Source organism: Filobasidium floriforme (genome assembly GCF_021052385.1).
Source record: "Filobasidium floriforme strain CBS 6241 chromosome Unknown HD553scaffold_16, whole genome shotgun sequence".
Classification (NCBI taxonomy): domain Eukaryota; kingdom Fungi; phylum Basidiomycota; class Tremellomycetes; order Filobasidiales; family Filobasidiaceae; genus Filobasidium; species Filobasidium floriforme.
In genome coordinates this window covers 412217-427903 of record NW_025763637.1, presented here as the reverse complement: position 1 = coordinate 427903, position 15687 = coordinate 412217, and the positions used below count along the sequence as shown (strand labels likewise).

The 15687-nt window shown below is 52.9% G+C and overlaps 4 protein-coding genes across 4 annotated transcripts; 2 read left to right on the top strand and 2 right to left on the bottom strand.

Annotated features, from left to right (window-relative positions):
* Positions 1–7: 7 nt before the first annotated feature.
* On the bottom strand, positions 8–5363 carry HD553DRAFT_69400 (uncharacterized protein). The gene is made up of 13 exons (XM_046184423.1): positions 5014–5363; positions 4547–4958; positions 3806–4477; positions 3030–3743; positions 2782–2975; positions 2560–2717; positions 2244–2497; positions 2092–2186; positions 1869–2024; positions 1429–1808; positions 1168–1359; positions 981–1111; positions 8–919 (listed from the first exon to the last, which is right to left on the bottom strand). Exons 1-13 carry the CDS (start codon positions 5229–5231, stop codon positions 188–190), a joined length of 4308 nt encoding a protein of 1435 aa, XP_046035184.1. The 5' UTR covers positions 5232–5363; the 3' UTR covers positions 8–187.
* Positions 5364–5909: 546 nt separating this feature from the next.
* On the top strand, positions 5910–7247 carry HD553DRAFT_274350 (putative ornithine carbamoyltransferase; the record flags this gene model as incomplete). The annotated part of the gene is made up of 4 exons (XM_046177863.1): positions 5910–6275; positions 6358–6704; positions 6780–6869; positions 6929–7247. 4 exons carry the CDS (start codon positions 5910–5912, stop codon positions 7245–7247), a joined length of 1122 nt encoding a protein of 373 aa, XP_046035183.1.
* Positions 7248–7332: 85 nt separating this feature from the next.
* HD553DRAFT_274229 (putative Protoporphyrinogen oxidase) lies at positions 7333–9285 on the bottom strand (the record flags this gene model as incomplete). Its single annotated transcript, XM_046177861.1, has 3 exons — positions 7333–8106; positions 8180–8872; positions 8953–9285. 3 exons carry the CDS (start codon positions 9283–9285, stop codon positions 7333–7335), a joined length of 1800 nt encoding a protein of 599 aa, XP_046035182.1.
* Positions 9286–9594: 309 nt separating this feature from the next.
* Positions 9595–15600, top strand: HD553DRAFT_331972 (putative golgi-specific brefeldin a-resistance guanine nucleotide exchange factor 1). Its single transcript, XM_046182045.1, has 15 exons — positions 9595–10152; positions 10213–10626; positions 10694–11017; positions 11074–11303; positions 11365–11781; positions 11847–11972; positions 12031–13152; positions 13209–13510; positions 13573–13815; positions 13881–13998; positions 14059–14192; positions 14253–14498; positions 14570–14673; positions 14746–15134; positions 15203–15600. Exons 1-15 carry the CDS (start codon positions 9729–9731, stop codon positions 15482–15484), a joined length of 4875 nt encoding a protein of 1624 aa, XP_046035181.1. The 5' UTR covers positions 9595–9728; the 3' UTR covers positions 15485–15600.
* Positions 15601–15687: the final 87 nt, after the last annotated feature.

Sequence of the window (15687 nt, the reverse complement as noted above, 5' to 3'; positions counted from 1 at the left end):
AACAAGTGGACCATTGCCAGCTCCTCCCTGCTCCCTGCCCCCTTGCTCTCTCCTCTAGCTCCTAATCCGCTTCCGCCGCCCACCTCATCATCAAAGAGCGCGTTGCAGCAAGAGATGATCGTGATGTGCATCACGGATATCATATGATATTGTTGTTACACTGCACAAGATTTTGAAGCCTCGCCGATTAACCCTGCCCGGTATACCTCTTGTTGGTCCATCTTTGCCACAGATCGACCCAGACCTCGTATTCCGTATCGACATTATCGCCCTCGCCCAGCCCAAACGCTTCCCCGACGCCTTCTCCCGGTCCCTTGCCATACTGAGCCTTCCCTCCGGCGGTGATGGCTTCGCAAAGAGCAAAGAGGCCAGGCTCGAGTTCCCCTCTGACTGAAACAGGCATCCCAGAGAGCGGGTCGGCTACCGCTCTCACGTATGCCACGAGGACCCCAGGCGCGTGCTTTGATAGTTGCCCGACGAGACTGCCAAGCTCTCGATCGACCTGATTGCCAACGGATGGATCGCTTGCAGACTTCCCTCTCCGGATCATCGATCTCCCCGTCAAGGTGCCGATCGCTCTCGCAAAGGTCGAAGCCTCCTGGTCCCCCAAACAATCGTCATCTTTGGGGCCCATCCATTTCGGTCGCCGATTGATGACGATATTTCGTAGCCTGCCCGATCCGATACTGGCTCGGGGACGAGCGAACAGCACAAACATCCTCGAGTAGGTTCTCATCAATTGTGGGAGTACGTTGAGCGTTAGATCCCTGCGGTGTCGGACAAGCGAGTTGCAAATCGACAGGACCAGTGTCGGTATTTCGAGACTCGTCTGCAAGTCCTTGTTTGTGACTGAAGGCGACAAAGCGGCAAAGCAAGAGAGTACGATTTCGCTCGCGTCTTGCTCGCTGAGGCTGACAGGCTGTTTGCAACAGGAAATCAGTCTGCCGCATGCTACAAGTGATGTCCATTGCGAGACGAACCTTCCTCTCGCTGATCATATCTATGATGCGCAAAGCTTGAACCAATAATGCCGTGTCTGGGCCGTCTGTGATGCAACGATGCAGGACGGCCAACAGCCTGCTCAGGTATAATTTGAAGACCTTGCCGGAGCCTGAACTCGAACACGTAAGATCTCTGCGAGGATGTGTGATGCACGAGAGAACTCACCGTTGATCTGCAATTCCAAGAGCAGCGAACAGGCCTGCAGAGACGCTACAGCAACTTTTCCGGCCGATCCGGTCGGCAGTGCAAGGCTGTCCATCAGGGTCGACAGCAATGATTCATATGTTGCAGAGGTGATTTGTGATAAACTGCGTTTGTACAGCTTGTCCAATAATAGATCGTCATCAGCGGAGCCTGCTATTTTCGCAAAGTCGAACGGCGAATTAGCAGACCATACAGCATTGCTGGGATAGGACCAATGCTCACCTGAGGCTTCGCCATTGGCAGCTTTGATCTCGACCCAAGCCGCAAGCCACATCTGAATGCCTGCTTCGTTTTGTTCCGACGCCACTTCCATGGCCAAGGTCTCCAGAGCAGGCGCTGCTATGCTGACGATTCTCCAGCTTGGATCAACTTCGCCTTCGGTGACTCGTCGCAGGCAAACCTGTATCGCCCGTCGTGCCAAGCCTTTGCTAATTGCTGGGTCAAAGGATGCGCCTGGATTCCTCCATGAGCTATACACAACTATCGCCCGGTATATACAGAGAAGATCCTCGGTGATGTCGTTGTTTCTGAAATGTTTGTCGTACACCCGGCTCATCTTGCGGTGAAGCTCGTCCAGGCTGCCAAGAATATGACTCGGCAAGCTATATCAGAAACAAGTTTAGCTCAATACCATTCCGGCTGCTATAACGGTGAATGCTCACGCTTCAGCGCCGATACTCAGTTCGCGAGGTGCCGTCAAGAGGATGGCACATATGGTGCCTAGTCGCTGGTGTCGACTGATATCGTTCACTAGCTTGACAACGAGGTATGCCAGCAAACCAGAATTTCTCTCATTCCTCGATTCCCTTAACAGTGCGCTTTCAGAGGAACAGTTGGTTAGTTTTGGGTGACAATCTATTCATAAGCGACGTCCAGGCTACATACCTCAGAAGACCCGCAAACAGTTCTCGAGTGATTTCATTGCTTTGTGTCGCTGATGGAGAGGAAGGCACCAGAAGTACGTCGATATTCTCGGTTTCCTTTCGTCATCAACAGTAAGCGATATGTGTGTCGCTCGAAAATCCCATTTGACTTACCAGATTGCCGATGTAACCCGTTTCGGCTATGGTCCTGCTGAGATATCGTCTCAAAAGCATTGACTCTTCCTGGCGTTCCGCGGATCTTGCAAAGGTTATGTCCCATTCATAGGCTTTGCTAACGGTGAAATTCCGTAGATTGCGACTCAGGTATTCAACCGGAGTAAGCATCAGGAACATATAGACATTCTTGACAGCCGCTGGACTTGGGTGTACTGTCTGCATCTGATCTTTCACATGCTGTGAGATTGCAGCTAAGAGTTATAGGTCATGGGTCAGCTTGTTTTGGCGAAAGACCAGGTGGGCCCTAGCTCACCTTGGAGGCGAGGCATTTCCCATAGCTCGCTGGAACACATGACCCTCTCGATTGCACTGGCAGCCGAGAAACCGCGCTCTCGTGCCAACGTAGCGTCTGCACCATAATGAACTAGATTGCGCGCAAAGACGTTCACTTGGTCATCGGTGGCATAAGCTCTGTTAGGATTTGCTGGTGATCAGATAAGAAAACTGTCAAAGCGCACCCGCATTCTGCTCTTACTCAATGACTGAGACACCCCGCGTAGCTACGGTCTGCCATATAGCCGGCGCAAAGCTCTCGGCATCCAAGGTTCCTGTGTACCCAGACCACTTGGAGCTAGCATGCCCTGAGGTCGATAAGAACCCTTGCAGAGGTGACTCATCAGACCCCGCAAACAGTCCAAGCTTTTCGGCGGAATCAAAAGCCGCTAGGAACTGTATTTCGAGAGTGAGTTAGCCTGAGCGGTAAGTGACCCTACGTCTACGTACGGATTCGTAACGTGACTCTGCTACCGCCATGACAGGTGCATCGAAGTCTCCGGACACGGTATTTGCATGATCTTGGAGCGAAGACTCAAATCGCAAGGCAGAGCTGAGCAGCCTTGTGATGCCAGCATTTCTTATCTCACGTGCCCAGGAGTTGCCGTCTGTGCTCTTGGTGATGTTAGAGCGCATGTCTTGCCAAATACGGTAGTGCTCCTCTACCAACGACCGAAGCGCCGGCGCTTTCTCGACCTGGCTGTCGATTACGGTATCCAGCAGAATGCAAATCAAACGAGACAGAATACCGAATTCGGCAGCCAAGTCGTTTCCCTCATTCACGGTTACCGCTGAACCATTATTGATGCGTCGTTTTTTGCTTGATCCAACTTGAGCGCCTTGTTCAGCCTGAGAGGATCTCTGACAGCCATCCAACCGTTGAGAAAGTCTCCGAAGCAATATTGCCCAGACTCCTTCGGTGGTAGCGCCTCCCGCCAAGGAGTCGGCCGCGTTGCGCTTCATTTCCTGTTGAAAGATAGCTGCGACGAGAGGTCCACGACATATGCGTCGATAGACATCTTTTGCTTCCCCTTGGCGTATGGCGCGCCGTGTACAGTCGCATAGCAGTTCGAAGAAGCTGGAAGTCTCGTGTGTGAGAGCGTGATACCTCGATACCGTAAGCAGTAGCTTCAAAGCTGGGTCCGAAATCTCAATCTCGGGTACCTAGATGATTTAGCTGTTCAGTCAAGCCGAATGAGAAAGCACGTGCGCCTTTGAACACTCACCGCCATCGCATGCGCAAGGACATTCCGGCTACAAGCCTGCACGTCAGTCTCATCTTTGATATTCAACTGAGTGGCTCCATAATCCAAGCTGGCCGCGATGTCCAACACCCCATAGATCGCACTAGCAAGAGTCGGATCTGCTCCAACCAGAGCTCGAGAAGCATCGCTTACAGTTCGCTGCAAGAGCGATAACCATGCTTCATCCCCTTCCAAGTAGCCTCCCCAGGCTTGAATAGCTCGCCAGACCCCTGCGATCGCATCGCAGCGAGCTGCAAGTTCCGACGTCGGAGATGAGACCTTATTGATGGATTCCAACACAAATCGGGTGCTTTGAAGTACCGCTTGTCGGACCCGTCCTGAGATATGCACGTCAACGGGTACAGAGCTCCTCGTTGAAGCCGATGGCGGGAAAAGCGCATAACGATGTTGCTGAAGCGATCCAATCAAGAGAGCTAGATACCGCGGTACGAAAACGAGCTTGGTCCGAGACAGAATTGCGTTTTGGTACAGAAAGATGGGTAGCAAATAAGCTGTAGAGACATCTTCTTGCTGCAACACCGGTAGAGATAAAACCAGAGCCTTGAGGGGATCTTCTAGTGCTTCCCGCATGGACACGTTGGATTCCCAAACTGCTAATAAAGCCGGCGCCAGCGGCTGCACCGAAGAAGTGATCTGCAAAAGCGGGTTGTGTATCAAGAATCAGTTGAACAGACCGAGATGTTGAACCCGATGACAGCTCACCTTTTTCCTATTTTGTGCTACGTCCAAAGACACAACAAGTTCCGTACCTATCGCCCTGAGTAATCGCTCGACGGGGACGAGACAACCTTTGACGTTCTCCTTGTCGACCCAGGTCAACGCGAGTCCCAAAATGTCGAGCCATCCTTCTGCCTTGCCTGCTGTAGCCGATTGATCGGCACGAACGGTCGAGAGAAGGCCGTGGAAGCTCCGAGATGCGGTTTCGATAAGTCGGTCCAGGGCTTCTATCTTGTGAATGTTGGCGCGTAATGCAGAGAAGAACCCGTGCAAGAGGGCCTGAATAGGAGTAGCTAACGGGACAGACGCATCTTTCTGCACGGAAAGAGATTCGAGCAATTCATGATAACGGTAATCTAACAGAGGATTGAAAGAAGATCTGATATGCAGTGATGTCCTGGATCAATATCGCCTCGGTGTAACCCTGAAGTTACCTGCCGAGAAAGGCTCACAGTTTTGCTCCTCGAACCTTGCCAAACTCCTCGATCACCCATTCCCGTAAGAGCGACTCTTTCCTGTAGAGGAAGAAATCGTCACGATCCTTTGCCTGCTGAGCTATCTCGATCTTGGAAGGCCATCCAGTTTGAGGAGGATCTGACGAGGCTTTGAGGGCCTTGATAAGTGCCGAGCTGGTTTGCAGATAGTCTGGTAACTGCACGGTGACGACCATGACTGTTTCGCCCTCCACAGAGATCGGTCCCAATCGAGTATCTCGAAGGGCTTCTGTTCAGCAAGCTATCGCGGCCTTATCCTCTGTGTACGTCCCAGAGCTTTCTTGAGCCTGTCCTTGCGAACCTTGCACTGATCGACTGACGCTACTGATGAGCACTAGTACTGTAACCCGGTTTCGAACTTTGATACTTCGGCGAGGGAGAGAGTCCGGTCGCCAATCACGTGACATATCGGCTTGTTTCCACCTTGAACCCTAATCGTCGGGTGACTGACTCTCGCATGACTCGCTGTGAGTCATCGGGGGCAGGATCGAGCTCGTCGTCTTTGTTGATCACCTACTATAGTGGCAGGGCCCTCGTCAAGTCGAGGTCTGCACAGCATCGTCAACCATCATCAGTTATATCTACGCTTCCCCCCAATTATGCTCTCCATGCGTCCCCGAGCTGTCGCGACAGCGCTAGGCCCGACGCTCAAGACCGGCGTTCAGGCCCGATCCATCACTGCTTCAGCCGTGCACAAGCAGGACGTAACATTCCCCCGGGATGAGGAAGCCAAATCGAGGCGACTTCAGAGGGGACCAAAAGATGGGTCGACGGCAAAGCCTCGAGGTCAAAGGCTGCATGCCTCGACGGATAAGCCTCGTGATCAGAAGCTTCATAATCGGAACGGTAGCTTCATGCTCAACAAGCGCCTCGCCGACAAGCCAATGTCTCTGATGACTCTGGCAGATCTCTCCACCACGCAAATTGCGACTCTGATCAAGTTGTCTTTGGCTTACAAGACCATCGCTACGGTTTACCGAACTGGTGGCATCATCTCTCGGCTACCCAAGGAATCGGTCGCGTTGATCTTCAACAAGAGGAGCACGCGAACTCGGGTGGCTAGTGAGACTGCGATAACCGCTCTCGGTGGAAGCGCTCTCTTCTTGGGAAAAGACGACATCCAGCTGGGCGTCAACGAGTCTCTCGAAGATACGGCCCGTATCATTGGTAGCATGACGGCAGGAATCATGGCTCGAGTGGGCGAACATGTAGAAGTCGAGGTAAGTTCGTTTAAATACGTCATTTCCAGGTGCGCGCTTTGGGAAGTACTCGGTCTCACCTTGAGAAATGTCATATCTCCAGACTTTGGCGCAAAAGGCGGGCGTCCCAGTCATCAACGCGCTATCGGATCTTTGGCATCCTACCCAGATTCTCGCGGACATCATGACGATGTATGAGATATTGACTCCGGCAGAACAAAACCCATTGTCGCGGTTCAAAAGCTCTAACACGCCGGAAAGGGACGCATTCGCACTGGCCGAGCAGATCGATCCGCTCGCGGCGTTGCAAGGCAAAAAGATCGTTTGGGTCGGCGACGTCAACAACGTCCTCAACGACATGCTGGTATCGCTGCCTCGCCTAGGCATGAAGATGGCTGTGGCAGCTCCTCAAGGGTACGACAAAGTCGATCCTAGGGTCTGGAAGAGGGTGTAAGTCCTTGATCTGCTACTGCTCGGTCTAGATTGTGTTCTGAAGTCCGGAAATCTGTTTCGTCCGGTTTCCAGCGAGGAGGCTGGAACTGCAGACCAGATCCTCATTACCAATTCGCCAGCTGAAGCGCTCCGGGACGCAGACTTTGTGGTCACTGATACATGGTAAGCTTTGATCAATTTGAAGGGGGGCCTCGTTATCCGTCTGAACCCATCTCTTTCAGGATCTCTATGGGACAGGAAGCGGAGAAGGAAGCTCGTTTGAAGGCTTTCAACGGGTTCCAAGTCACTGAAAAGCTGTGCCAGGAGTCTGGCGCAAAGCCGGACTGGAAGTTCTTGCACTGCCTACCTCGCAAAGCCGAGGAGGTGGATGACGAGGTCTTTTATGGACCTCGAAGCCACGTCTTCCGTGAAGGTGAAAATCGAAAATGGACCATCATGGCTTGCTTCGGGTCAGTGTTGGTTGGGAGAGATCCTACAGATCGTCGAGCTGATCGCAATCTAAATCTACGCAGTACCCTCTTTGCGACCTGGACGATCTAAATAATGACATACGCGGGAGTCTGCTTTTTCGATAGAAGGAGGCAGTAGTGGAAGTCGCCGGAGCTATGGTGCATGAACAATCGCTCTAGTCCCACTCTTTCCACCTCTCGAGACCTGTAATACATGAAGATGTAGAAGATGGGGCTTCACTCCAAGCGATGTTGAGGTTTTCAACCGCCTGTTCCGCCATTCCCACGCAATCGTTCACCCCGACGCCCCCATAACCGCTGCCGAGAAGTACCAGCTTGCTACGCCAGGCAGAACTGCCCAAGTGCTTGTGCAATTGATGGAGACGCTGACCATGCCCAACTAAATAGGTAGGGATGCAGTTCTTCGAGATATGGCTTTCCGTCAAGACAGGCTCCGGCACGGACGGAAAGACTTTTCTCAAATGCGCCATGGCTTTGGCGGCGAGTTCGCTCGATTGCGGGATCGGGATGGCAGGCGAAGCCGATGAGAACGGATCCGATGGATAAGTCGACCAGTGCGGCCCTCCCATCATGACAGTCAATTTTGTAAAGTGCGAAGCGATCAGAGGTGAGTCTTCCACGCCGGTCATCGAGGTGGAATCGAAAATGACGCCGATGATGCCGTCGGGGTTCGGGTTCCTTTGTAATGCTTCGCTCTGTGCGAAGATCGAAGAGTCTGCTGTGCGAGGTACCAGATACCCGAACCCGGGAGGATGTATCCTTTCAGGCGGGATGGGGAAAACCAGGTTGACCACCCCTACCGAGGTCGCGGGATTGTACGACAAATTGGGAAGGCTGTGTTGGCTAGGTAAGAGATCCGCTAGCACTGCAGGAGAGAGCGTCGAGACGACCATTGTTGTGTCCAAAGTTGCCCCCGAGGAAAGTGAGACCTGAAGAATAACCAAACAATTCATCGGAAATCAGCGAGTGGGCTCCATTCTTTTTTGCGTTTCGGTGACTCACTCGACATCCGTCATCTGTGGGTTCGAGCTTTTCGATAGTTTGCCCAACCCGCACGTCAACACCGAGTTTGTGAATCTCTTCCTCTAGCTTTTTGGTCAAAGTCTCTACCCCACCTCGAATGCCGTATATACTCCACGTCTTTCGTTGAGCATTCATGTCACCTCCAAGGGACTCCCAAGCCTCCTTTTCGGCTCGTGCGGCATCTTCGCGCCTGACTGAACGGGCGGGCCTGAGTAATCCTAGCACAAGGCTACCTCGTGCTTGCAAGGCGTCCCAGAGGACGGGAAAGGTGGAGCGGACGGAGAGGACCCGAGAATCGGCTGCATAGATTCCATGCACCATCGAGGAGATCAGGGAGTCTGCTATTCGAGGCCCGAGTGTACGTCTGACTAGGTTGTCCACCGAGGTATCGTTGATCTGTGTTTCCAGTACGGCCAGGTTCGAGGTCGATGGGACTTTGGCATCGAGACGTTTCTTCCTGCGGAACGGCTCCAGAAGGATACTCCGCAGGAAGCCCTTCAATATACCGGAACCCCTGCCATCCCTTCTCAACCACAATGTCAGGGCGTCTATCACACTGGACGGCAACTTGACGAGTTTGTGATTTCGAAGATCGAGGATGAACCGGTTCTTGGCGGAAGGGTGATCCAGAGGGACGGGCAAAATCGCCTTTGTCAAGTCGAGGTCCTGGAGCTAATTCTTGCGGAAGGGCATCAGTCGCAGTTAGTGATAGCGAAATCCTGTGTGAAAGATTCTCGGACTTCGATACTTACGAGCTTCAACATCTGGGCAGCTCCCTTGCTTCCTCGAGGCCGAATACTTCTGGGTCCGCTCTCCAAAACGACGTCGACCTTTCCATGGACACCGAGATTGTCCTTGACCCCTTCAGGCAGCTCCATCCATCTTCGTCTACTGTGTACCCAACCTCCAACTCTGGCTGACCTCTCGAGCAGGGTGATGCTCGCCTCTGGATGTAATGCTGATGATGGATTGCCAGATTGGCGAGAGGATTTGACCAGTTGTGCAAGGCGATAGGCCGACGTGAGACCCGTCAACCCTCCCCCGAGCACGGTGATGTGCTTTATCTGCTTCGTGCCGGACGCCATGTAGTCACGATAGTTGTCGTCACTCTGACGAGAGGTCTATGACGGGATAGTGGTGATCGACCACACACCGCTGCGACTATTGCGAGCAGGTTGGCAGATGATTGCTAGACTTGCTACCAGCTACCAGCTACCTGGCAAGTACCTGCAATCATCCAACGATCGATCGGTCATCATCCCCCCCCTTCGCCTTCTCCTCGCGACCATTTTGCTTCCGCGGTCTCGGCCACGAGCAGCTGTTGCATGAATTGCCATGTTGTCGTGCTATCATCGTGTACTACCATTACTACGTGCTACGTGCTACTACTGCTACGTGGAACCCCTCGAAGAGCTTGAGCGTCCACACACATCTACAACATATACGCTCACGAGGAGCATTACGATCTTACAGCTAGAGCACACGACATCGAACCCGCACCCGACGAAGCCGCCAGACACGGATCAAGATGCCGCCCTCCTCGTCACCAGGCTCGTCTCGATTGGGCTTCGACTATCCTCTGGACATTCCCCCGAGGTTATTGCTCCTTCAGGAGCTGCAACAGATCACATCTTCGATGAGACGCTCACCAAGATGGGCATCCCCTAGCTCGGCTTCATCTGCTGCGTATTATTCGGCAGCACATCGCCGACAATCTTCAGCTTCAGGGCCAACCGAGATGGTCGAGCGATCATTGGGTTCTGCATCTCAGAGCGATTGGTCGTCGGGTAGTATAAACACTGGTCGGAAAGGCGAAGCAATCTCTTCTACCTCGGCCGGCACTGAAAGCGGTCCGAGCATCTACGGTAAACGAATAGCCCAAGGAGAAGGGGAAGAGATGGAACTGCTGGCCGCCTTTGTCGGACTGCGCCGGAGACTGGTCGCCGCCAAGGGTGAGTGATTCCTGCTGTAGAGAGACTACACCGTCGGCTCAGCCTCGTATATTTCTCCAGACATCACCGATGTCTCGCCGTGGGACATCCTCGCACCTTTCCTGGCGTTGATCAGGTCTCCCCTTACGTCTGGACCGATCACATCGCTCGCCTTGACTGCTCTCAACTCGATCTGCTTCAATATATTGCCGCTCTATCTACCGGCATCCCGGGAAGACCTCTCGTCAGATCTGTTTACTGCGCCGCCGCGTCCACAGACCGGTCTTCAGCTTGGGTTGGCTGCCACCACATCCGCGCTGGCTCGGTGCAGGTTTCCGTCAAGCTCTCCAGCTCAGGACGAGCTCGTTTTGAGTCGCTTACTTCGCGTCACGGAGACGATCATATCTGGTCCCCTAGAAAGAGAGTTGACCGACGAGGGAGTCTGCGAGATGCTAGAAGTCGGCCTAGGTATGGGCGGAAGGGCTCGGCTGGGAGGTCAGTCGCCGATTCACCTACATCGTGCTCGTTATCGTTTGGGCTCAAACTCTAAAAATTTGTGTAGAGGGCCTTCGAAAGACAGCACAAAACACGATACAATCGATTGTGCAAGCGGGTTTCACGAGGCTCAAACACATGGATGCATCGGTACTCGATGCTCGCGAGCACAATAGTGACACCCTGGTCATTGGCGGAAGCACCGAGATGGTCGTTCCCCCTGATGAGAAGGAGAGTTTTGGGGACGATGAGGCTCGTAACGACAGTTCGGAACTCCCGACTCAAGTCACTGAAGCACAACAAGGGGTCAGCGTTATCTCGCCTGTCATAGTGGAGCAAAAGGCCTCTCAGAAATTGGTGCAGGGCGCCTCGGCCGATTCTGCGCCGCTCGGTGAGCACGGCGGACAAGGAGAGCTTGATCAGATGCTGACCTAGATCTCACTGCAGAGACAGCCCAAATAGCTACTTTTGTACCCTACGGTCTACCGACTCTCTTGGAGCTGCTCAGGGTTGTCACGTCACTACTTGATCCCCTTGACCTGACCCATACGGATTCGATGCGACTCTCTGCCCTCGGCGTGCTCAATTCGATACTGGACGTAGGAGGGAAACACATCGGACAATGGGATGAATTGGTTGAAGGCATCAAGAACGAGGGATGTCGCTACCTCTTCCAGGTGAGCCGCCTGATCCAACACCCTGATAATGTGAGGAACTGACATGCGTCCAACTCAAAAGCTCATTCGGTCCGACAATCCGCAAATATTGGCTTCCGCTTTGCGAACGCTTTCAACCTTGTTTACAACCCTACTACCCCACCTCAAGCTACAATTCGAGCTGTTTCTCACCTTCCTAATCGACCGCCTAACACCATCCACGCCTGTTGCTGTACCGTCGCATCTCATGCACGTCCGATCTTCACGTCGAGGATCTTCAAGACCTAGTTCGACGCAAGATTCCGAGCGAGACAGGCCATCGACGCCCAAATCGAATATACATCTGCCTTCTGTGGCATCCGATACCAGAGAACTCATGCTGGAAACGCTCAGTCAGCTTATGCTCAATCGAAATTTCATGGTCGACCTCTGGGTCAACTTCGATTGCGATCCGGAGAGCGAAGATGTTTTCGAGAGGATGATAGACTTCCTTACCAAGGTGCGCGTCATCGTTGAGTAGATAAAGTTGCGAGCCCGGCTGAAAATCGTTCCTTGTTTGGGCAGGGTGTGTATCCTTCGGGGCTCGGGACAATGCCCAACCATGTACCCGATCATCTGGACAACAGCCAGCTTCTCTGCTTCGAGGGGCTCATCTCGTTCGTAGAGGCGATGGCGACTCGCATGTCTACGGTCAGTCGCATGGTGCGATAGTTTATACGCCAAACTTTGCTCATCCCATACAAAACAGGATGACGAAGCTTGGCCGGCGGGTCTGCCCTCGAGAGACGCCCTGCGTATTCAGAAAGATAAAAAAGCCAAACTAATAGCGGGAGCTACAGCTTTCAACCAGAAACCCAAACGGGGAGTTGCCTATCTCAAAGACAACAACCTAATCGACGACTACCACACACCGACGGATGCGGATGCGACCCGTGCTCTAGCGCGCTTCCTGAAGACGTCGACACGATTGGACAAGAAGCTGCTGGGAGAATACATATCCGCTCCAGATAACTTGGAATTGCTCAAGGCTTTCATTGGCTTGTTTGACTTCGGCGGAAAGTCTATTGCCGACGCTCTTCGTGATCTGCTCGAAGCATTCCGTCTGCCCGGGGAGGCACAGCCGATTGCCCGTATCACAGAAGCGTTTGCGGACCACTTCTTCTCCTTCGGCCCAGAGGATATCGCCGATCAAGAAGCCACATACATCCTAGCGTATTCGGTCATCATGCTCAACACGGACCAGCACAATCCCCAAAATCGCAAAAGGATGACTATAGAGGACTACCAAAAGAACCTTCGAGGCGTCAACCACGGAAACGATTTTGCGCCCGAGTATCTGGCTTCCATCCATGATTCTATTCGCCGACGTGAGATTATCATGCCACAAGAACACGTCGGCCAAGCTGGTTTCGATTATGCGTGGAAAGGTCTCATGCAAAGGAGCAGGAGCGCCGGTCTTGCTGTGTCAGTGAATACGTCTTCGTTCGACCAAGCTATGTTTGAAGTGGCTTGGCGCGCGACCGTGACCTCCATGGCATCTGCTTTTACTACCAGTACACAGGATGAATACGTGATCCAGAAGGCGATCATCGGTTTCAAGCATTGCGCGACATTAGCTCGCCGATTCCGCCTACCGGAAGTAATTGACACGATAGTCCTGTCGTTGGCATATGCTACCGATCTCCTGGATCAGACAGATGATGGCTATCAGCCGGCCAACCATCCTATCGTCAAGACGGAGACGGGCTCTGTCACGGTGTCACCCTTATCGGTCCGATTTGGCACGAGCTTCCGGAGCCAGCTGGCGACGGTGGTCCTTTTTACCATCGCCAATGGGAATGGCAATGCCATCCGTGATGGTTGGATACAGGTATGCACATGTGGGATCGGATACCGGGCCATGGCTAACGGGATTTCCTGTCACAGATCTTCGAAATGTATCAAACTCTATTCTTGCATTCTTTACTCCCGGTGCAATTAACACAAGAGGTCGATTTTCTGTCGGGCGAATCCACCATCCCGCACAAATCTCTCAACGCGCCATCGGGCCGGGAAGAACGCAAAACCGAAGCTGGCCTCTTGTCCACACTGTCATCATATTTGCTCAGTCCGTACACTACCAGTAGCGACGTCCTGACTGTGCCCAACGAAGAAGATATCGAGAATACCCTTTCGGCTATCGACTGCGTGTCGTCTTGCAGATTGGATGAACTTTATGCTCAAGTCCAGTGGGTATCTCCGCCGGACCCATCGAAACGTCGAAGATACTGATAATAGCGGTGTTTGATAGCGAACTCGAACTAGAGGCCACTCTAGCTTGCCTACATGCGCTGCGGGCACTTGGAGAGGCAAGATGCATGTCAAAGGCTAAGGACTATCTCGGAGCTCGGAATGGCAAGGAAGACCTCTCCGGACGACCACTCACACCGGCCTACGATGAAGCTCAACAGCCTTATGATCCGGCCGCCCTCTTCGACTTGGAAATCATGGTCAGCATAGCTGTAAAGTCTCCACAACACGCTGCCGAGACCTGGTAAGCTAAGGTTGCTCGAACATGCTTCAAGGGAACAGAGCTCATGTCCTAACCTCATGGAACAGGCCGATCGTCTTCGAATTCATCTCTTCGTTGCTGTCATCCGCCCAGTCCTACAGTATTCTGCTGATAGAACGGGCGGTCACGGCCTTGCTCAAATTGTGCTTGCTGATCTGTGACGAGGTATGTCTTCTGTCGAGTGATAAGCAGAACGCACGTCGATCTGACGGTCTAGCGACATAGCCCAAATTGCGAGACCAGCTTTCGATCGCTTTGGACGTTTTGCGTAGTCTTCCATCGTCGGTACTCAACGCAGTCTCCGAACAATTGATGACGGGTATCGCGCGCATTCTGGAAAAGGACAGCGCGATAGTCAAGTAAGCAGCGGGAAGAGAGTCAGTGTCAGTGACCGCAATCTTGACATTTGCTCCGTCTAGATCGCAAACCGAATGGAGTCTTGTCACCGCATTATTCAGGGCTACGGTTGCTCATCCCGAAGCCTCCAAAGTCACGCTTGAGCTGGTGCAAAAAATGGCAACAGGTTTCGTCGGATCGGGACCGTCTGCGGATAACTACCCGGGAATCGTAGCAATTTTGGATGAATTTGCTACATCGGCAGGTGCAGCTGCCAGCCGATTGCAGGTCTCACGTCGAGGCACCTCGGTCGCGCCTGCAGCTACTCTGTAAGGTCTTCGCTACGCCACGGGTCTCGCCTCTTGCTGATCCTTTCGACTGATCATCATTTTTGTTCTAGCGGACCTACCGTCGAGCGGGGTTTAGCCGCCCTCGATACCTTGTACGAGCTCAGAAACCGTGTGCCGCACTTGGTGACATCGTCTAACGCTCCTCAGAGTCAGGGTTAGTATAGCTCAGCGATGTCTTTCTCAGGCTACATTCAGCTGCTGATGTCGCGCTTGGGCATATATCTAGCCTGGATGGCATTCTGGCTACCCCTCCTCCTCACTATCGCAAAGCATAGCGTCAACGGTAGTAGGGACATTCGGCAAAGAGCGATAGGTTACCTCCAGCGGGTACTTCTCAGCTCTCAGGTGCTACCGGACGTTGAGCAAGATGTGGCACTGGTATCAATCTTCTCCAGGGTATTATTCCCAGTGGTGGACGAGCTTCTAAAGCCGCAAGTCTACAACCAGGACCCGCCTAGCATGGAAGAAACACGGCTCAGAGCCTCGGCTCTAACCTGCAAGGCTTTCCTTCAATACTTGATACCCCTGTCGGAAAAACCGGAAAGACTTCTCGAGGTGTTCTTGAGGATTGTGGATGTCATGGAACGCTTCATGCGCACGGGATCCAGGCAATTGGTGAGCGCGTTTCCCAGAGCGTTGCCTCGAGCGCGCCACCCAATTAACTAACTTCGACCCAATTCCAGTACGAGGCGGTTCCCGAATCGCTCAAGAACGTAGTCTTGGTCATGCATTCCGCTGGGATGCTAATCCCATCGGCAAGTCCAGACACGAGGACCGAGGCTCAGAAGCAACTTTGGAGCAAGACGAACGAGAGGATGAGCAAGTTTTTGGGTCCTGACTTTATGGCGAATGTGGTACCCCAGGGTACAAGCGTTGATGCTCCCGCGACAGCGATGAATCCAGAAGCGACTATGGACATACAAGAAAGACCATCGCCATCGGAACCGATGGGGGCGGAAAATTAATAAGACGGGATAGTATGCACAGGCCACAGGTAGACTTCGCTTGATGATCATGAACGGTGTTGTAAATCAACGATGACGTGTCACGTATAATCGATTTCGGTCTTCGCCGCACTCGCCCACACCGATCACCGATCCTGAGCTGATCAGTAATTCAGGGATCAGTAATCACTAACTTAAATGGGTCTCGCATCGCCAAAGCAAAA